We start from the raw sequence: 21,722 nt of genomic DNA, 5'->3' as shown, positions 1-21,722 counted from the left end.
CAGCATCCCCATCAGCCTCTAAAGCCATTTCCAGAAAGACAGAAACACTTCACACCTGATCCACGTGCTTCTCTCTGCCAGCCCAGGGGGCAGAAACCAAGTGCCCCAAGGCAGTAGGGACAGGGTCATATGTGGCACACGCATCCCTGTGACAGCACCTGCCGGGAGCACCCGTGCAGCAGCTGAAGAAATTTAAGTGGCAGAAGCAGCATAAAGCTTTACCTCGTTCTCAGTATTTACTACATCCAGAGGTACTCCAGCTGCCTTCGTGAACCAACAAGCTCTCCTAGTTCCTGCTTTTAGTTCGTGCTGGGATGCAGACAGCCTGCATCGTTTTCCATCAATCCAGTTGCTTCCACAAGGTAGAAGCTGACTCTTCAATGAGCCCAAAGGTGTAGCAGAGCACAGGGTGACCCACCGATCTGCTCCATTCTTGCTCTCCCCTCCAGCTGTTTGCTTTCAGCCACCGTCACACAGGACACTGGGACATGCGGTCTGACCCAGTGCAGCACCTACCAGCTTTTCCTTTTTTATTTTCTCCCGTTAAACTGAAAGCAAGCATCAACCTGATTTTTAAGTGAGACCCTGGGAACAGTGTGTGCGAACCAGGCTACGAGGCATGGCATGATGACACCGTGACAAAGCGCTGCCACTGCCACCACGCAGGGCTGGATGGGGGACCCGGCTGCCAGCGCAGAGCCCCAGGGCCACCGGGACGTGGTGTTCCCCACCTCAGCCCCACGCGCTGGAAGGTGGAAGCGAAAAGCAGATGTGAGGTCTGGGAAGGTTTCCAACATGGGTGGGTGTGTGTGCGTGTTACTTTTTCCCTTTTCTTCCTCAGCTAAGCTCCAGACCTGAGAGCACCTACAAAGCCGGAGCCCCCGGGCACTGTAACGTTTGACACAGAGGTGGCAGCAGCAGCAGCAGGCGGTGATGGCAGCAACCTGCCCTTTAGCTGCAGAAAGCCAAAGCCCTCGGCATCGGGGCTGCAGGCGGGCAGGGAAAGGTGCGCGGCTGGATGTGTGGAGCATCAGCCCCCTCACCACTGCAGCCAGACCTGCCGCTGGCTTGTGGCTTTTAAACCGTTCTGCAGGTAGGGTATGAATTCGGGGGGTCACCGACACCCACCTGCGGAGCGGCACAGAGCTCCCCGGAGGGCCAGGTGAGCGGCAGGCTGAGGGATGCTGCAAAGCAAGGTGGCTCATCTCCCCCACCCCGCCTGGCTCCTGCCCACTGCCCGGCACCACCTTTTCCTAACGAAGGAAAACCTTTCCTTTCCTAAGTATCACGTGAATTGGGCTGAAGAGGTTCCAGCGTAGCCGCCTCCATCCCAGCCTCTTGGCTGGGGCCGTTACCAGGGGCAGACATATCCCCACAGCCCGACCTGGGCACCGCAGAGAGGTGAAGGCAAGGGAAAGGCATCTTCGGAACCCTCGGATGATCAAACGCTGGGATTCTCCTTTCCATCCTTTGACCGCTGACACAACAGCTTCACCTTGAAGAGCTGTTAAGAGGAAACCTGAAACTTGGATGCCGAGAGAAAGGCAGGGAGAACACTGCAGCAGGGCCAGTCTTCCCTCCAGGTCTCCATGTTGTCTTTGAATTGTCAGAGCACCATCTTGTGTCTAAACACAACACCGGCTCTGCCCAGCCGGGGGTTCCATCCTCTCCAGACGCACAAGCAAGGAAGAACAAGCTCCCTTCCCACCAAAACCTTCCATGTTTTGAAAAGCAGGAAAACAATTCACATCCTTGGGTTTGTCATCTCAAAATAGCTTTTGAAGAAGTATATAACCACGCAAACTTGCAACAAGTCCTGAAGGCCATGCCATGAACCGGAGCGTGCCACAAGGCCAAAGACCCCCTTTGCAGCTTGTTTTACGGTAGAATTCAGGGGCATTCGTGCATCAGAGATCATCATAACGTTAAATAACATTTACAGACTGTATTGGCTCAAACAGCTTTCGAGATGCTGAAAAAGGGGGGTGATGGCAAAAAGAATCCCTCAGTTGGGTTTGCTAGTCCACAGTATAAGGAGGGAAATTCCCAGACTCTCCAAGTTTGAAGATTAATTTCCAGAAAACAAGTATCTTCAAGCATTTACATTGAAACATTTTCACTTCCTGTATGATTATTACACCTCTTTTTATAGGAGACTGATACAACCAAGGTAACTTTAAAAATCTGCTACAGAAACTGTGAGTGCTTTTCCTATTATCACGACGTTCATTACAGAAGGGCTTGGGTAGTTATAACGGCCTAAAAATTCTCCAAATAGCATTTGTAACACCTTAAACCTAGGCTCACCATTCTATTAACACTTCTCTCGAAATCCAAGACCTGAAAAATTACTTACCTGCAGACCTGAGGGGTAGTCAGGGCTGCCAGAAGAGCCTAAACCCCTCCAGAGTACGGAGTTATGACGCTCCTTTGCATTTAATACATACCCACACTGTCTTAGCACAGTGCAACGCTGCGACGCGCAGGTGATGGCACATCCCTAGAATAAACACTACGAGAAGAAGGAAATTTGTTAGTAAGTCCATGCTGGAGAGGCAAACATCTTGCAAGAAAACTGCAGTAAATGAGCAAAAAGATACGTATTTTTAAGCAGCAAGATGATAAAATTTCAGGTTGGTACAACACTGGTAACAGGACGCATTGTGTGAGCTATTTTTGCACATGCAAGTATGAAGTATCTGCATCCTTAGGGGTACTCAAAAGCAACACCTTCACGGGGGCCTTTACTACCAGAGAGAAGCAGGAGTTCCACGGGCTGGCACAGCCGCAGGGGCATGGTGCCCCTGGCTGCTGGGGCAGTTCCGACTGCACAGGGAGGGGGCCACCCCCATCCGTGCTAACAAAGGTTAACCAAGCATTTTCAGCGGCGCAGCCACTTGTTACGTACTAATCAAGATAAATTGCTGGGATAAATGTGGTTAGAAAACGGCAGAGGAGCCAGGAAAAAATTAAAACCTGGCTCTGGCCAAGTATTCTTTTTCTGTAGTACAAAGAAATCCCTTGTCACCGAGCCCCCGTCCGCCCGCCTTACCAACACGGATCTCCTCCGGGTTCCTGCCCTAGGAGCCAGCAGGTTGGGAGACCAAGGCAAGAGACCGCATGGCATCGTCTGAGGGCCAGACCGGGAGCAAAGTGGTTCTCCAGAGTTTTTCCTTACGCCCAGGACAAGACAGCAGGATCACGCTAACTCCGGGCTGCCCTGAGTATATTCCTACCCGTATTTACGACGGCAGTATTTGGCTACCAGAGTAAACCACCCAAGTGTTACACCTCCTGGCTGCATCAAAAGCCTTTGAGCTTAACGTGAGACTACAAAGAACACACCAATCCGATGCATGTTTCATATACATATTTATATATATTTCATGTACAAAGTTACATTCTGAACCCCATGGATTCAATAATAGAAATAAATACTGAAATAACTACACTGCTATATGAGCTTTTCTGCTCACAGAAAAGAAGCCTCAAGTTTTAACAGACAGCAAGTTTAACGCTGTAGTATCCATCCCAGATTACAGAGGCAAGTAAAATTCAGCGTAAAGTGTCCAACAGACAAAACTTTCAAAAATTACAGACCATAAAATGTTTAAAATATATGTTTAAAAGATTGAGAAATGTGCATCAACAAAATTAATAAAGGAAACTTAATCTTGTTAGAGGGCGGGAGACACATTTAGTGTATAGAAAAATGCTTTGAGGTGCAACATAGGTTGTTACAATATGGCATAACCCTGTTAGAAAAAACATTTAATTTCCCTAAAGAACTGTATTCGAGTTTACCGTGTCTTGTTTTACAGAGCAGGGCCTTCACAAGACCCTGTCTCAACAGGGCCACTTACAAGAGTGCTAAGTCAGGTTTAATCCTTTGGTAACTTTTATAATACTCACATGGAAATAAATATTCAGTTACACAGCATTTTAAAAGACACACGTTCTTTAGAACAGTTAGTATAATAAAACAGATTTAACATTTGTTTGTTACTAAGGCAGCCTATGATAAAGTGTCTACGCTCTGCCAGCTCTATCTGATCCAACGCAGGAAGACCTTTACAAGAAATGGACGATGCAGCAGCTTATACAACGCGTTTCACCTTTACCATGCAAACACCCTTACCCAGGCAAGTAATGTGCTGCATATTTTGTGCTCGAAATGTTTCCAAACTATTAACAAGCTGTAGCTATCAAGAGATTAGCTCCTATTTATATGATGCTTTAATCACATGAGTGTATGCATAAACACATTCTTGAGACGGATTTGTAGGAGTGTATTGTCATCGCGATGCCTGGGGTTTTACGTGCTTTATTCACCGTTCAGAGCGACCTTACGTAAAGTTTACAAAACCCAGGGCACTGCGATGACAACAGGGACCCGTTTAATCTACTGTACCTTAGGACAGGGGATAAAGTTTTTAAATGAGAAATACAAGAGAAGTGCACATGCCTTTTATCTACACCCACAGTGGTACACAGTTCACTATTGTTTTCCTTAAAACCCTTCCACTTTTGGACAGAAACAATCATTCTCAAATATTTGCAGGAGTTGGCCCACTGAGGTGACTAAAATGGCACGGTGGACCAGATATATTTGGCAAAAGACCAGGTACACGCTTGCCAGATCGAACCGCTCTATTTGATAGCGGTAAAGCCGTTCAGAGAAAACAGCTCATCACCAATTACAAATAAAATGCTATACAAGAACCAAGGAACAGAATTGTGCGCTTTTTTTCTGAGAACATGAGAATGTGACAATCAACCAGTAAGTAAAAGCTTTGGAGACTTTTTTTCCCAAAGAGGGAAAAAAAAAAAATAATCGTAAGAAAATGGCAGGAGAAGCAATGAAACTGCACCACTCACAGTGAAGATTCTGCACAACAGTAAAAGTTTAGACAGCATTTTTCTTAGACATCCAATTTTGTAAGTTAATTCCGACATGCTTCGGGTTCAGCGTACATGTCTATGTAAGTTTTAAATAGGTCTTTCTAAGAGTGTTTACTCAGTTTACTTTCTGTAATTTTTCAAAAGCTCCCAGACTTTCTATTTAAGCCAAAGTACTTTGTGATGTCAAAGATGAATTTGGAAAGCAAATTATGAACAACATGCTCTCATCGCTTTTGGCATTCTGAAGAGAAAAATACTACCAGGATATTAGACATCTTTAATAAGGATTTTTACTACATAGTTCATGTCCTAAATACATATTTACGAGAGGAACAGCTGTGTACAAAATATGTCGCTTAAAAAGTATTTATACATATAAATCTAACCAATAGACCTGAATGGAGATTTTCTGGTTTATCAGCTATGATATGCATTTGAAAAAGCTGCCTAAATATATATTTACACAATAGACCTCAGCTAAATGTGTTCATTTAAAAAATTAAGAAAATATATAAACACATGCTTGCCTGATAGACCAGAACTGCTCCTATTGCATAAAAATGTTTAGGCAGTTTTAAAAAAGTGTTTCTCTATTTACTCCTCTGAAACTGTTCAGTTCTCTCCCATAACCAAGTTACTAAATTTCTCTGCTAATCTGAACAGGACAGTCCCAGCCTTTTGGGGGTAAATGCTGGATGTTTATTAAAACCCCTCAAAACTTTTACTTTCCACAGACTAAATGAAAGAGCAAATCTGGATTTTAAAATGTTCTGAAGTACAGAAATCATGAAGTGTTTAACTTAGGTCTGATACTAATGTAGGAAATTCAATGTAAAAGGAAGACAATCTTCAACTCACACTTATGGTTAAAAAAATAGATGGTGAGTAGACAGAATGTCAGCCTAATATTAGAGTCTCCTGACTTCCACCAATTTATTCAATCTTAGTGTTACCTGCTAACATTGTCACTACATTTTTTTTTTGTTTGTTTACTAAATTGGGGTATGCAAATACAAAAAATACATTTTTGTACCTAATTATCTGGCACTAAAGTTCCTTTACAATCTTGCTTGGGCAGAACGCATTTTTCCTGTACAATCTCAGTCTTTTCTCATGCTCTAATCCAGGTCTCTAACCTTCACACACGTAGTGCCTCATGAGTTTGACCAGCTAGGCAGAGAAGATCATCATTCTAGTGCTTAGGACATAAGGAGTTAAGACAAGAAAAGAACAAAACATATCCCCTGCTCAGGAATTTTATAGTTAATTTTCAAATTTCAATCATCTTAAGAATACCCTTTGGAAACAGAGTTGTTCCATGTCAGGGAAATGGAAAAACACTATACTCAAAATTGCTCATTATTGAGGGCAGCAGTTCTCAAACTTTAAGGTTCAATAGTGAAAATGTGATTTTATTTAGATATTGTCATCTAAATTCCTATACAATCTTCTCTCTTCCCCCCCCCCCCCCTCCCCCCCCCGAAATTCCGATGAATGTAACAAATTAAACCGTATACACTATGGAAGCAAGATTTTCCAGGTTTGATAACAAAAGCAGAAATTTACAGTTTGCTTTAGCCCTCTCTGAATATTTGGATGAGTCTTAATAATCCATCTTTTAATTTGTCCATTTTTTGATACTCTGGGAATAACTTTGCTGTTTTACTCAATGCATTATACAGTGAAATGAAGCTCAGTTGTAATAAAGCTGAATTCAAGTGAGACTACCAAAGAAGTGAACTACATTAGATTGCTGTGGTACAGTAAAACTAATGTCTCAGTTGCTTACTATGGTGTGCACACCAGTTTTGAGAAAGATCTGATTTCATTATACTGTTCCATGTAACACGGGTGCAGTAAAACAGCACAAGCTAATTCCTGTATAGTTAAAGGTATGACAGATTTGCAATATAAAGTTAAACAGCAAAGAAATGCTTCAACATCATGTAGTGAAACAGGTTTCACAAAATTAAAAAAAAAAAACATGCAGAAGCTTTTTTTTTTTCCTTTTTTTTTTTTCTTTTTCTTTTTTTAAGGTCTCCAGCTGCATCCTACAGGCTCACTCACTGCCACACATTACTTGCCACACTATCAAGTGACTCCTCTCAGCTTTGGCTACAGAAGGTTCAAGTTGTAGAGCTTCTCCAAGGAGTTCAGATTCTCCACCTTCATCACCTGAAAAACAACAGCTTTGATTCAGGCAGACAATAAAGCACAGTATTAACGCCGAATGGAGCAAGACAAGTGACATCTAGGTTATCAACAAAAACACTGTGTAAGACTGTAGTTGCCATACGACCATATAAAAGCATACTCAAGATTGTGAATATATACATTACAAATTGAAAGTCTGTTGCATAAGTATCTCAGAGCCTCGTATTCCGATGGTCATATTCTTCAGTTCTAGCCCCCAATATTAACTGCAATTTTGCAAGCATCCCTATTCTAAACACGTCGTTACTTCAAAATCCTGGAGACAGAGAAACAACCTCATCTGCAAACTTGCAGTATCTCCCAGGCAGAGCTGGAGATCGTTATGCTACAAGCAAGTGTGCTAGCACAGACACATAAACCATATCAAGCGCTCTGGAAATAAGGCGGTCATCGAGCACAAGTGCAACGACGCAAGATTCACGTCTGCGAAGGACCTTTCCCCTTCTCTGCACTTGTTCTAGTTATCCCGGCTTGTCCCAGCTCTGCACGCGCTGGCACACGGCAGCCTTAATTCTCCATTACTGGTCTTCAAAAGAGAAGAGCAGTTTTGTAACTGCGTCTGAACTCTTGGTGACACGAGCTGACTCGGATCAAAGGTGCCAGACTAACCACTACACAGAACTGCACGTAGACAGTCATAAACATCAACACAGAGGCAGTCTTGTGGTTAACAGAAGAACATCAGTTTAATCAGATGAAGTGGGAACTGACCTACAACTTGAGGAAGGTTTCAAGTCACAGTTTGGCTGCTTTTCTGGTTAGACTACTTTGGAGGTCTGAGGAATCTAAACACAGAACAGCCTGAAATTGCTCTCAAGCCGGTTTGCTGCACCAGCGTGGTAATGCCTGAGCTAATACAGGGCAACGCTGATGCTTAAGGTCACGGCTCTGCATCGTGCCACAAGGACAGAACAGGCACATCTGGTACGTGGCTATACCAGCTTGCTTGGAGTAAGTGCAGAGTTAGCGCTCACTACAGCGTGGTACAAAACTGCCTCAAGTCCTGCCTCCCGCTTAACTCCACTTGAGGTTACCAGCAGGAACTTGGTTTTCCTTGATTAGTGGGAATGACAGAATTTGGACTGGCCTTCGTGGGTTTTTCTTTGTAGTGGTTTTTGTGGTTTTTTTTTTTTTCTTGTTTGTTTGTTTTTGAAAAACACTATGGACAGATTTAGACAAAAGGTCAAGACCAGGTCTAGGAGTTGTGACTCCTTTTAATGCACTTCTTGTCAAGGTCTCCAGCTGCAGATTCTAAGCATAGAACCACAGCCACTCTCATTTCATTATATTTCCCCAAAAGCTTAAATTATATATAAAAAAATCTTTACACAAGATATCTTCGATGGGCTAAATCATGCAAAAGTGCTATCCAAAAAAAGCAGTGATCATAATAAGAAGGGCATGCAAAGTTATCAGTGAACTACTTTTTCCCGTTTCACTCAAAAATAAGTTGTAACTTGAGTGTTTTTCATGTAATACATTACTTTTTTAATAGTCAGTCTGCATATTTAAGTAACTGAGGACATGTTTTCCAGCAGTCTGAGACAGAAGACTAACCATCAAAGTAAGACTAAAAGCATAAATGGTAAAGTGGTGCTGGACTCCAAAGCAGTTTCAAATAAATCTTTTTACAGAGTCATCTCACAGGTCACTGTTTATTGGGAGGAGGAGAAGCTGAAGGGGTGGGTGGTAGTATAGAGACACTTTATCCTCACACTTGTGTAGCAGGGATGATATACCTACTGGTGACACAAATGCACCCTGCCATCACCATGGAAGTTATATGATTAACGACCTTTCGATATGAAGAGGTTACAACTGATTTTAAGCTTAAGTTTTCTTACCCATTCTGAAGTCAATATATCCTTCTCCACCACTTATCACCAGCATTGATTTTAAGGGACTCTGGTTGAAGGACTCTTGAGACAATTTATCAGCTGTTAGCTCTGTTCCACCGCTACTCTGTGGGCAAACGACCTGACCTGGATTAAAAACAGAATATATTTTTATGCCACACACCTCACAGAATACCACCACCTGTATTTGGGCATTGGATGACATACTTAACACCTAACTATACACTTTAGAATCTAGTATCTCTTCAGCAAGGGACAGAAATCTAGCTTTGTTCCAATTTCATCTCTCTAAAAGGATGAAGCACCTGTTCAGGTCAGTTCCGTGGAAATCAAAGGATTAATTGGCTCTTGATAGACCTCACAGCACTGGCATGCAGATCTAGAGAATGACATTGAAACAGACTTAAAGACTTTCAGACACACGACTGAAATGATTCAGCGCAGGTCAGCCCATTGAGCCCATTTACTTCCAGCACACTAGGTGCACAGAAGTGCCGAGGTTCATCGGCCAGCACTGCAGCTTCTAGGGAACTCAAGCTTTTTCAACTGAATCTTTCCTTTGGAGACTTCTCCCACAGTAGTTCATCCTTCCTGCCAAGATGTCAGAATCTTAAATTGGACCTTACATTTAATTAGCAGTTGACTGGCTCCTCGATAAGCAAACACTCACCACAGTACCTTTTCTCCAGATAGAAGCAAAGCACTTCTTTCTCTGTGACCAAACCCTTTTCCTCCCATTAAGCAATACTGCACTTAGGAACCAGACAAGTCTTGCGAATAAAACATAATGAATTGTTTCTGAACATATGGTTTCATACACGTGGTATCTTTACCTAAACACTATGTTTAACTAAACAAATGAGGGCAAAAAAGAAACTTCCTCTGAAGAATGGTAACAGAGCCTCACCAGGTACTGCGACAAAGAATTTAACAGCATCACGGTGCCCGTGGAAGCAAAGCTGTGCGTGTGCCATTGAACAGTATGGTATGAAGGTTCCCGGAGTCACTTTGTCGCTGTTTTCATCGCCATATACACGTATTACACTCCCCGGACGGTTTCCGGAGCCTGCTGCTGCTTTATTAGCTGTAAAAGAAGAGAAGTGTTTTCTACTTGAAAATACAAATTACAGAAACGGTTATTTGTTAAGAAACCTTATGGTACCATCTAAAAGCTAAAGCCAACTTAGATAAAAATGAAACAGGAGGGCAGCAATGCCAATTCAAGACAGAGCTGGAAAGAAAAAAGATTGCATGCTTCGTTATTTTAAGTACATCAGAAAATGGAGCAGGATTCTTATTCGTCTAGCATAAACACCAGATTTTAATATCCTACGTTTGGAAAAAAATAAATTTGTGAAAGGACTGTATCTTTCATAGAAAATAAGTACCTCTAATGTGTTTCAGTATGAGCAAATTCAATGTACTTGAACATATAATTAAAGATGGTTTCATTCCAACTAATCATAGGGTATCCCCTTGCCAGCAAAAATTCTCTAAATATAGCCACCTGTGGGCACGAAGGAGCTACCCTATTATAATTCTACATCTAGTTTTTACCGAGAAGTTTTAAAATCCATTAAAACAAAGAAGTACTCATGCTAGACATACAAGCCATCTCCATTCCAAAGACTATCAAAGTAGTGAAAGAAACAGTGATTTGTAACAAGACAGTAAATGATGTGGATTAATGACAAAGTTATAAGATATGGTATCACATTGGCTGGAAGAAAAACAAAGTCTGTATGAAAGTTCAGCTGCAACACAGGATGATATACTAAACTGCTGAGCAGATTGGTGGCCGTTTAGCAAACATAAAACTGCTGCAATGCAGTAACTGCAAGTGGAAAAACATTTAGGAACATACAAAGGGTAAATCTATAAGGAGTGGGAAACAGCCTCAAAGTGGCTATTAGAAGCCTGAAAATAGATTTTTGTTCAGGATCTGCACTTACCCCTCAGCCCCAGTAAACGTCCCTGGTGGAGGATTACAGCTAAAGTGAGAAAGGAGGAAAGGGGAAATGGATAGGTATGACAGTAGAGGAGAAGGATTAATGAGAACCCACCGCTCATATTTTGGTTTTTGATAAGGTAGAGCTTAAAATTTTAGCTCCTAAAACCAGCAAATATCTTATTACAGAAGATTCAATAAAAAGTCACAAAGAACAGCATCTTGTTATAAAAGTCTCAGTACAAAACGGACAACAAAAGCACTGCCACTTTCACGTGCTTTATCACTGTGAAGTTTATTTTTCATTAGCAACGTTTCCCCTTTCTCTCTTTCCTTGGCAGGAGGCTACCAAAATAATATAAAACGACTCATGTTTTTGAGTGCCCTTTCGAAACATCATCTGCAGATCTTGAAGATGTCCTGCTATTGAGACCCAGGGAATTGAGATACGCAATTGCTTATGCAAGGATGTGACTGTTTTTGAAAACCACGAGTATGTGTAACAAGGGTTCTCAAACCCACTGTCAGGCTACCCACGGACGGTTGTTCTGATTCATGAGCAACTAACAAAACTGAAATGAAACTGAACAGCTTTAATAGGGATCGTTTTCACATTCACTATTGGTTTAAAACAAACTCCTCTGGAAACATTAAATTAAGCTTGACACGAATCAAGAGCTATAATTTTTGAAAGCATGAGTTAAACTATTTCAAATTCATGACAGGAAGCCTGTCCTTCCTCAGTACATTCATGCAATGCAAAAAAAAGACATTTACTGAATGGATGGACAATGTAATGGAACAGTATGAGAAACAACGCATGTATGTGCTGTTCAACAAAGCAGATACAACATGAAGCGTTTTTTCTATTAAATTACCCTGAAACTGCACCTGTCAGACTGTACTATGACCTATATAATAGCAGCACAACTAGGACTATCAAAGTTCCGTATTTTATTTTCTGAAACTTCTGTCCATGTGTTTTAACATTAGTCTCAGGCACAAGTGTTCGGGTTTTTGGTTTTGTTTTGTGGTTGTTTTAGATGCAATCAATTTACACAGATTCTTCCCAAGCTTTACCTATTTAAGATTTGTTTTGCCCTTGAACTGGACTGTTCCCTTCTCCTGAGGTTCAACTGCCCATGTCTGAATGCTTCCTCTCCCACCCCCAAGTAGGTTCAGCCTGTGACAAGAGTTTGGGGGTTGTTATCAAGCAGATACCGGGATTTGCATTAATGGAATTTTACCTAGAAGTTAGTGCCCCATTTGTGGAACGTGTTTACAACTCCTGTAACCTGGAACAGGTCCTTTAAAGCAGTCAGTACTACTGCTATTCCAGTCCTTTTACTAGTTGTGTGATGAATTCTCACAAACTAAAGCCAATGAAATTTTATTAGCAACAATACCAATTCACTTGAATTAAACAAAAATCTACTTTGGCAATCAAAAATAACATTTATTAGAAAACTAAAGCCATCCCTAACACGCAATAAGCTTCTATAAATGCTGCTAATGCTCATAACACCTCTAAGGCTTCGAAGTGTCTCTCATTCAAGTCACAGCAACTGCTTGAATTGAAGTACAGGAGATTTTGGAGATGTGCTTTTCTGTACAGAGTAACTGTAACCGTGTACACAGATTAGGTGCCAGACATCACACAAGCTCAATCTAACACACCTGAAGATTTGGACCTGGCAGTAAAGCTCTCTATCCATTAGCAAGCATCTGAATGGCGTTTAATATTCTCTTTTTGCGTCTACAGCATATTGCACAGTGCTATTCATTTATATTTTACTTACTTTCTGTTAATGGAATGGAGATGATGACACCATTTCCTGTTCCTACCCATAAACGATTACAAGACACCATAAGAGCTGTGATTCTCACAAATGAGAATCCCAGTTTACCAGTACCTAAAAACAAAAGATGCTTTTCATCAAAAATTATGAGCAAGAATAATTTTAGTTCCACAACAGAGAATCTTAACTCCAACTCCCAAACCACGCAGACAAGTAATTCCCTCCCACTTCAAACAGAAACAAGGTACAGGAGTATATTTAAGTTGTAAAGATTACCTAAGAGGCTAAACCACTCTGTTAATTAAGTTGAGAACCTATACAGAAGGAGACTAACATTAACTGTAAGAAAGCACAAAAGGTATAACGGTTCCATAACGCTGCACGATATAGTAGTTTGGGGTTTACAGCACCAGGGCAGCTTTTCAAACATTAAGAAAAAAAAAAAGGTGAGCTTACAGATGTAAGATAATGGTCTCTCATCCATTGAAATTAATTTCTCATCCATTAGCACTACGAGGACAGCAGAAGGCGGCTAACTAGCTAAGCACAACGGCACAGTAGTCACTTGTGAAGTATTTCCCAAGGCCCAATTACCTGTATTTGTTGTGTTACGCAGGGGGTCAAACTGCTCTTATAAAAATGTTAATGAAAAAAATCAGAAAGCTTATTAGCTCCAATAGCAACAGAAATTTGCTATTCTGCATTTGTATTTTCTTGGAAAAAGAGGCAATTTTTCCGGACAAGTAACAGATTGTTTCCACACAGATTTACAAAAGGCATCAGTACAGTAAAAAAAAAAAAAAGAGAGATTTCAGTGTCTCTATTGATACCTGCTCAACCCAACCACCATTTTCCTCATTAGCTCTGAGTTTTTAGGGACACCTTAGATGTCAGGTAGGATCAACAGACTGCATCAAAAGACTGATCATCCTCATCATGCTTTACAGACCGACCTAGGCTTCTACTCCCAGATTCAAGTTTTCACAAACAGGATTTGACTAGCCTTCCACCCACCCTTCCCCGTGAAGTCTGCAGTGAGAACTGCCTGATCCATAACAGGAAAAGAAAGCTCCAGACTGCAAGAGGTGTTAAGAATACAACAGGTTTTCTTACCAACTTACCTAGCATTTTGCTTACATAAGGTTCAATGTCCACATCTTGTAGATGCTGATACGTGTGCGCATGATAGAGACGCAGGGTGGAGTCCAAACGAATAGACACCCATACCCCATCACCCACCCATGCCAGCTGTCTCACTTGGCTTTCTCTTCTGGGGTGTGCATCAAATGACTTCTACAAAAGATTGGGTTTTCAATTAGAAGATGGAACAAAGGGAAGAGCAAGAAACACTTCTCTGTTACCCTACACTGGCAACACTGGCAGTTTCCTTACATCAGCTACAACCCTCTGATTTGCAGGGTATCTAGTGTAACTAGCAGATACAGTGTTTAGCTTAGTTACAATTACCATATGATGCTGGTAAAGTAACAGTAAAAATGCTGATTCCCTTCCCTGGAGTGTGATCTTAAAGCCACAGTTTCCTACCATGCCTTCGTTTACACAGCACGTCCCAGCCTGCTCTGCCTTCCCTCTCCATTTAACCTGGAGCCTTTTCGGCATGAGGTCTTCCCGTCACAGCACAAGACAGACATGCCCAAAAAGTGTTTTTCTTCCTACTTCTGTCAAGTCTTGCTCTTGCATACAGACTCACCTGTGCAAAATACACGCTACCCACCAGCAAAACAATTTCACTGTTGTATGAATTCCTTTATTTCATTTTCCACATATATATATATATATCTATGCGTATATAGTCACCTTCACAGAAATAGATTATTAATTGGGTGCTTGATATTTTCAGAAGAGCTGAGCAGTCACCCTCCAAAGGTCTGGCTCATCTCAGGCCAGTTAGCAGAAGCTGAAGTATTAATACAGCTAATGGCTTTCAGGAACCTTAGCCACTTTCTGTACTTGAGATGTTGGGTACGCACACAATGCTGCAGCAACCCCAGCTCACACACCTTATACAAACAAACTTCTGTAACTGGAGGAAGAGCACATTCAAGATTAACCCTTACAGACCTCTGAAGTATGCAAAGACAGATTACAGAGGTTACAGGTGGATGGAGAACATGAGGCATGTGCTCTGGAGAGTAAAGCGGGAGCTACCTTCACGAGCTCTGCATAAGGACACTTTCCAGTTCCTGGCAACCTAGAAGTGGAGAACTAAATCCACCAAAATATTGGTTTCAAGAAATGAGAACTGTCTCATCATGGCTTACAGTCTTCCAAAACAATGAAAAACATCTTCAAAAAGATGTAGTAGTATTTCCCAAGACTAATTTTTTGGTTGCTTGTTTCTGTACTGTTCTCTGCAGTTACTCTAAAGTTTGAGCTGTAGCATGAGATAGCATTCAAACATAATTATTTTAAACACCATTTTAACTTGCCTCTATTTTCATGGCCTTTGGTTGAACAACATAGATTTTGTTCCTGTAGCCACACCAGACTTTGTCATGCACTACTGTCATGCATCTTATCGAATGATGCGGCCGGCCCAGGTCTAAGAGGTGATAGTTTGTCAAATCCCACTGACCATCTTTAGAAACAGAAAGAAAAGAAAAAACAAAACAGAACGTAGGCTCCTATGAGTTTAAAAATAATTTTAAAGTACAAGCAAATCTCTTAGCCTGATTTTTCAGAATTACTGTAATAATCTGGATAAGTCAATACATATTTACAGCTAAGCTCTTCATTTAAAAACACCAACAACTAGCTATGCAAACTACCAACATCCAAAACGCTACTTGGTTTTCAATAAAATAAATTTGTATAGTGATTCATGTGGAAAACACACCAAAACTTTTTTTTTTTTTAAAACAAGTTACCTAGTGCTAAATGCTTGACTTAAGCAGGTATCAGTATACATTAGAAGCAATTACCCACAAAAAAAGCACTAGGCACTGGCTGCTTGACCGAACACAGAAATGTTGGCATCAAGTTGTTTTAAAATTTGCTGCAAGATCTGAAGGCAGGCACCCAAAATCTACTAAAAGCATACTAGATTTGGTCACTCAATACCAGGTAGAAATTCTTGTTGAGACTGATTTAAGCCACAGATCAATGACATCTACTCAAGACCCTTAGGGACTGTAAGCCTGTGGGGTTTGAGTCTAACACAACAACAAAAAACCCAACAAAAAATGTCAAATGAACACAAAAAACATAACTTCACCCTAGATGCATCTTTCTCAGTATTTGCTTAGTGCTGTACAACCTTTATTTCTTCTAAATACTGAGCACAGGGTTTTAAACCCCACAAGGAAAAAAAACCAAATTAATAAAGAGCCTGTGGAAACAAGCCAACAGATAAGTTCCAGTTACTCATAGTTAAGACCTTCGCCTCCACGTCCTTACTCTGGAGGCTGAAGAATGGAGCTCATTCAGGAATGGTTTTGGGCAGAAATTCTCATTGGGCTTACAAAATTCTCACTGAAGAACTTGTCCACAGACAATTATTAACACTAATAACAAAACAGAAGACATGACTATTGAGCATGATGTAAAAGCAAAAGAGGTGACGATCAAAGCAGATTATCAATTGGCTTTTCACTATTTAGCTCAGATATAGCCCATTCTCCTTCTCCTCAGAGGAAGGAAAAATTCCAGGAATGCACTAGAACAGCGCAAAAATGGTACTTGCAACTGCAACTGAAACACTAGGAAAAGACAACCTGTAAAAAGGCCATTGGGGAATACATTTTCAAATTGTTATTTATAAATGGCACATTTCTTTCCTAAATACTGTTACAACTGCACTGGTTTCAAGATCCAATAGAATGCTTACCAACTCCTCGGTGGAATATTGCTAGTGTTCCATCAGCTAGTGCAACTAATACTATTCCTTTTACATGTCTGGGGAAAAAAAACAACAACCAGGAGGCACAAGAATATACACTGTTAGACTACATCTCTCAAACTGCAAGTTTAAAGACAAACATTTTATATTTCAGCATACTTTTTATATTCATATTAGCTCTAGTGTTTTGATTGCTACGACAGAGCTCAAGAGAAGGGACAGTAACAAGGCGTCAAAATCCAGTTCAGAAAGCTTGAAATGTATCTAGCTACAATGCCTGAAGAAAACATGAGGAATCACAACCTACAGCTGTTTTGCACATACAGCTACCAAGAATACCAAGTATACAGCTACAGCTCATCATCTGGGCTATAGGATTTCCAACAGATACAAGATTCCTTCTGTTTTCCTTACTCCCCAAACGCTTTCCACTGCCCCTCAAAGAACATGCATGCATTTATGGCAACTGACATTCCCAACAGCTGAGGAGGAAATACAAAACTACTTTGCAAGTATTTTAACAAAAACGCATTATGGTTTACATTACATTCTTTCAGGACTTACACAATACTGAGAATAGAATCTTTAAGTTTAATGGCATGAACACATTTCCTCCACTGGGCCACTGACGAATGAACATACAGGCTGCAAAGACAAATTAGGAGGGATTAAAAGCACTAGGAAAGGTCTACCAGACAGGAAAAAATACCCCACAAGCTAAACCCCTACAACTGAAATCCACAATCAAAGGGAAAACAAGTTTTCATCTTCCACTGAAAACTATGTATAGACTGAAAGAAAGATACATGAGCAGCAGAATGGTTTTTCAGAGGCTTAAAACATTACTAACTCCCTTGTAGATATATCTGCAATACAAAGGCAATATATTTTTCTAGAATAATAAAATATCAAAAGTTACGGAATTATCAGACCATAACAATTTCTTTGATTACAAAGAAGACAGACAACCAAAACTTTCCTGCAGATAAGTGTTATCCACCAAAAAGAGCTTACTATAAGCCTACAGTACTTCATTTGAATTCTGTAATGGCTAAATACAGCCAAGTGTACAAAATTTAGGCTCTCTTGAGGTCTTCTTGCACTTAATCTTGACTCGAGAGTTACCAGGCCTGTAGGCACAAGAAGCAAGTTTAAAATAATTCTCCAAAATAAATTTTAAAAAGATTAACATTTTCTTACCATCCATTCTGTGCTCCAAGCCACATTGTGGGTAAAAGGCTACTCATTTTCTGTGCTTCTTCTCTCACTAGATCTTGCTCATTTGGCAAAACTGCAACATCTTTATATAACTCTGAATCAGTACTAAAAAAAACACAAACCAAAACAAGTTAACACACAGTGAATAAACTGCATACATTACTCAGATTATAACCTACATATTTACTTCAATTGCTGCTAGTTTCTACACCGGCTTTTGAAGTACATAAGGTATTTAAACAGAAACCAATAACTGCATGAAAGTACATGAAAACCTCAACAACAATAAACTTCTTTAAGTGTACATTTACTTATACAAGGAAATACAGGTTGCATTCAAGCCTATCAGTACTGTTGGTATCTCTGGGGAATGGCTGTGAAGTGTCACAACATTACAGGCGCATGTTAAGAGAAACAATTCTTAAATAAAACCTGTATGATACAGGCACAAAAGTATGTGGAGAGTGAAGAAACCTGAAGATCTGAAATACTGATTACTTTCAGGCTTCTTCTCCACTCCTGTAACTACTTACAGACTGACTACTCTGAGAAAAGAAACACACATCTGAACAGCCAGTTGACTGGAAGAAAGCAATCTCATTCCTTTCTTATTTTGACATCAAAACAGGAAATTTAAGCTGGCATCTCCAGACCAGCACCATTCATGTTAAGTCTGTGGGAAGACCTAGTGACAAACTGGTAGACGCTCAGTACTCCATTCTGGAGGTGTCTGTACTCAAGGGATATGTGTTCACAGACAGAAGACTTTGTACACAGGTGACCTTTCCATGCAAGCAAAGCACAGACTACCTATATCAACCTCAACATACCTAACATGAAAAAAAGTTGTCATGTCATTCCCATGCTGTCTCCCCGCAAGCATTACGTTTTTCTTTTTAAATACATTTTACAAGTTATGAGGGTTGAGACTACGTACCTCGGCTGGTACACTGGAGACGCCTCTGTTGTATTCTGCACTCCCAGAGGATCCGTAAAGACATGTTCTGTGTAAACTCCAGTTTGTGCAATATCAGCTGTGTCTTCTCCTGTCCCTGCATTGACTTCTGTTGCTTCTGTTGCCTCCTCTGCTGTCGGAATGTTCTCATCTACTGAATTATTTTCAGTTGCAATATCTACAGAAAAAAAAAATTGAAAAAATTTTAACATCTGCAAGAGAATTCTCAATTATTTAGAACAGTTAGAACTTGATACTTAAAGCTTAAGTGAATAGCTATAATAACCAGTCACAATCCGGATTTTGTATGTCATCCAAAAAAGAAAAATCAGATCAGAAACACCCAAACTTTAGTACGTTGCACTATATCAACAAGTATCAAATGCACTTTAATGATCAACCCAGTGACTGATGGCACAGACTGCCCTTTCCGTAATTAACCAGAATAGCAGTGAACACGTCCAACAACCACATACCCGTTAAAAATCATATCACCATACAGCTCTGAAGGACATGTGACAGAAAATATTGAGAATGACTATAAAATAAGCAGCTTCACTTAAATCTCCATTAAGACTTTAACAGATTTAGGGCATATATCTACATTCTCTTTAGTCATTTGTTGGTAAGATCTGGATTTCAAATACCAAATAACTTAAAACTTTCTTTAGACCATGCACAAAATACAGTTCCTGCAGAAGTATTTGAAAGAAGCAACTGTCTATACTGATTTAATGTCACCTCCACAAAGACTTTGGCTACAATTATACAGTGCAAGCATGTCAGACTCATAAGCCATTTCCCACAGAGTGCTTGTTTTGTGTTATCACTGCTTACAGACACGATACTACATGAAATACTTACACCATTCATTTTCCAGTTGCACCTCATGGTGTTCGGCCAGCCCTGGCATACTTACAAGTTTTTCATACCTGACTGTTTCTCTGTCATCGGTGAGCCACCGTTTGCATCGTGAGCTACAGGTGCTCCTGTGATACCCTCTGCAGTGCAGCCAACAACTGTGATGCCTCCCAGCAAGCTGTCGGTTTCCACAGAGCTGTTGCTTGTCATACTTCCACACAGAGATGACTTGTCCACTTGACTGGGATCTGTTTCTTGAGACCCTTCTTCTCCCGCAGGATAGTCTGTTTCCCTTGCCCCTGAAAGAAATTAAACTTACATGTTTCTTCTAGGGATAAAAGCGAATCACCTTCCATCTAATAACAAACTAAGCTTCAAAGTCTCCAGCAACTGAGATTCAACATCCAGGTACCTACTTACAAACCTAATTTTAATGTGATCAGCAGACATTGAAGACGTTGCCAGAAAGTAAAAGTAGTATCTATACATACTGCACATCTGAATGTCGTAAGTCATATTTCAACCTGCAGAGTTTTCCAACTACTTTATTTCTATTTCAAATAAATTTTCCATTACAATTAAATTTCATAGTGCGTATATGTAGGGATATCTATCTACATCTTTATGAATAATTTAACTGCAATAGATCCTTTGTTCTGGAAGAAAAGCTATTTTTCTTTTGTACAACCCCCTCGCATACTTTTAAGGCTTAAAATATTATTCTCAGTGTCTTTAAATTTTTATTGTATTTTACTATATTTTATGCTGTTTTGATTTTACAATTTATATATAGTTTCAATGGAACAAAATCTCAAACTTCACTGAACAGAGCTGTATTCTGAGCATATTAAACAAAACTACTTCACCGGAACTAGTGCTACAGACTTCTCTAAATGTAAGCCAAGAAACCAGACATCCAAAATTAGTTCTTCTCCAGAAACATAATATCCTCCTATTAAACTTCCCTCAGTACACTAACCACATACACTCTCAACGCAACAAGGATTCCCTCCACAGGAACCTTCAAGAGGTTGAAGAGGTCTGAAAGGCCAACATATTTTTCTTTTGTGATGTTCATAGTTCCATAAAACATTGGCATTATTGCACAATTTACAACACAGCAGACAAAAGACTTAGTCTTAGTTGCTGACATCTCTACCTTTGAGTTCTACCTTCAGGTCAAGAGCTGACTGAAGAGTGGAACAGCAGAGTAGAAATCCAATAGCTTTCCCTACAACTAAACCTTACTGCTGTGTTACAGTATCATTTCATCACACTAATTAAACGCTTTTTCATGGCATAAGAAAATGTGAATAAGATACAGTTAAAAAAGCAGGACCTAAAACACCCTAAGTCTTTACCTGGCACACTGGCAATACAAAGCACGTGAGAATTGCAAACAATGAAACTGTCCAGAATATTTCCTGGTTGGTTAGCATCAATAATGATAACTTTTGTGGCAGAATGTGTGCTAGTACAGATCCAAACTAGACTGGATAATTCTTCCTGATGTTTGAGCTCCTTCTGCTGGTCCTGAAGGAGAAACAAGGCAGAACAGAAGTGAACAACAGGAAGGGGGACAAGAATAGAACTGTTACTTTGATCTGGTATGTTCTTACATTATCAGCTACAAAAATATACACGAATATGTGACAAGTTAAATATTACAAATGCCATTGTAAAATTACATGTTGTTACTTGTCCTCTTATGTATTTGGAATATAAAAACCCCCTCGTATTTCGTACTTGTGTAAAAAACCATAGAAAATAATTATACTGCACAATTATATTGTTAGACAAGTATAAAGCTATATGAAAACATTATATGCCAGCTATCATACTCAGCATTGTCACAGATTAATGTGATATCCCAAAGCACTTCAAAATTAAGCCTTTGGGTTTATGCCCTTAATATGAATTACATTCATTGCTTCTTCATGGAAACATGAAGACTAACACATTTAAGCAATGGCATAGCCATGTATAAAAACCCCTTTTGTTAAAAAAAAAGACAGAACATGTACAATTCTGTCACAAGTTTTTTAAAGCAGGCAGCACTGGTATAAGTATGGCATTATTTTGATGTAAAACTGATTTGGTGCTCAGATTT

At 40.2% G+C, this 21,722-nt stretch overlaps 1 protein-coding gene across 5 annotated transcripts in view; it reads right to left on the bottom strand.

Annotated features, from left to right (window-relative positions):
- Positions 1–3,355: 3,355 nt before the first annotated feature.
- Positions 3,356–21,722, bottom strand: part of SPAG9 (sperm associated antigen 9) — a 65,895-nt gene continuing 47,528 nt past the window's right edge. For 3 of the 5 annotated variants that reach the window (XM_056329714.1, XM_056329728.1, XM_056329733.1), the window contains 13 exons: positions 20,974–21,145; positions 19,684–19,911; positions 18,734–18,929; positions 17,779–17,901; positions 17,143–17,223; positions 16,567–16,634; positions 15,170–15,318; positions 13,841–14,012; positions 12,720–12,833; positions 10,925–10,963; positions 9,880–10,056; positions 8,961–9,098; positions 3,356–7,077 (listed from right to left, as the gene is read on the bottom strand). In XM_056329714.1, the coding sequence (XP_056185689.1) occupies positions 6,962–7,077; positions 8,961–9,098; positions 9,880–10,056; positions 10,925–10,963; positions 12,720–12,833; positions 13,841–14,012; positions 15,170–15,318; positions 16,567–16,634; positions 17,143–17,223; positions 17,779–17,901; positions 18,734–18,929; positions 19,684–19,911; positions 20,974–21,145 (1,773 nt within the window). In that variant the 3' untranslated portion in view covers positions 3,356–6,961. The remainder of the gene's footprint in view (positions 7,078–8,960; positions 9,099–9,879; positions 10,057–10,924; positions 10,964–12,719; positions 12,834–13,840; positions 14,013–15,169; positions 15,319–16,566; positions 16,635–17,142; positions 17,224–17,778; positions 17,902–18,733; positions 18,930–19,683; positions 19,912–20,973; positions 21,146–21,722) is intronic. The other 2 variants (XM_056329719.1, XM_056329742.1) reach the window with 1 other exon arrangement.

Source organism: Falco biarmicus, chromosome 1, assembly GCF_023638135.1.
Source record: "Falco biarmicus isolate bFalBia1 chromosome 1, bFalBia1.pri, whole genome shotgun sequence".
NCBI lineage: Eukaryota > Metazoa > Chordata > Aves > Falconiformes > Falconidae > Falco > Falco biarmicus.
Note: the sequence above shows the minus strand (reverse complement) of the source record. Positions and strands in the feature narration are given on the sequence as shown.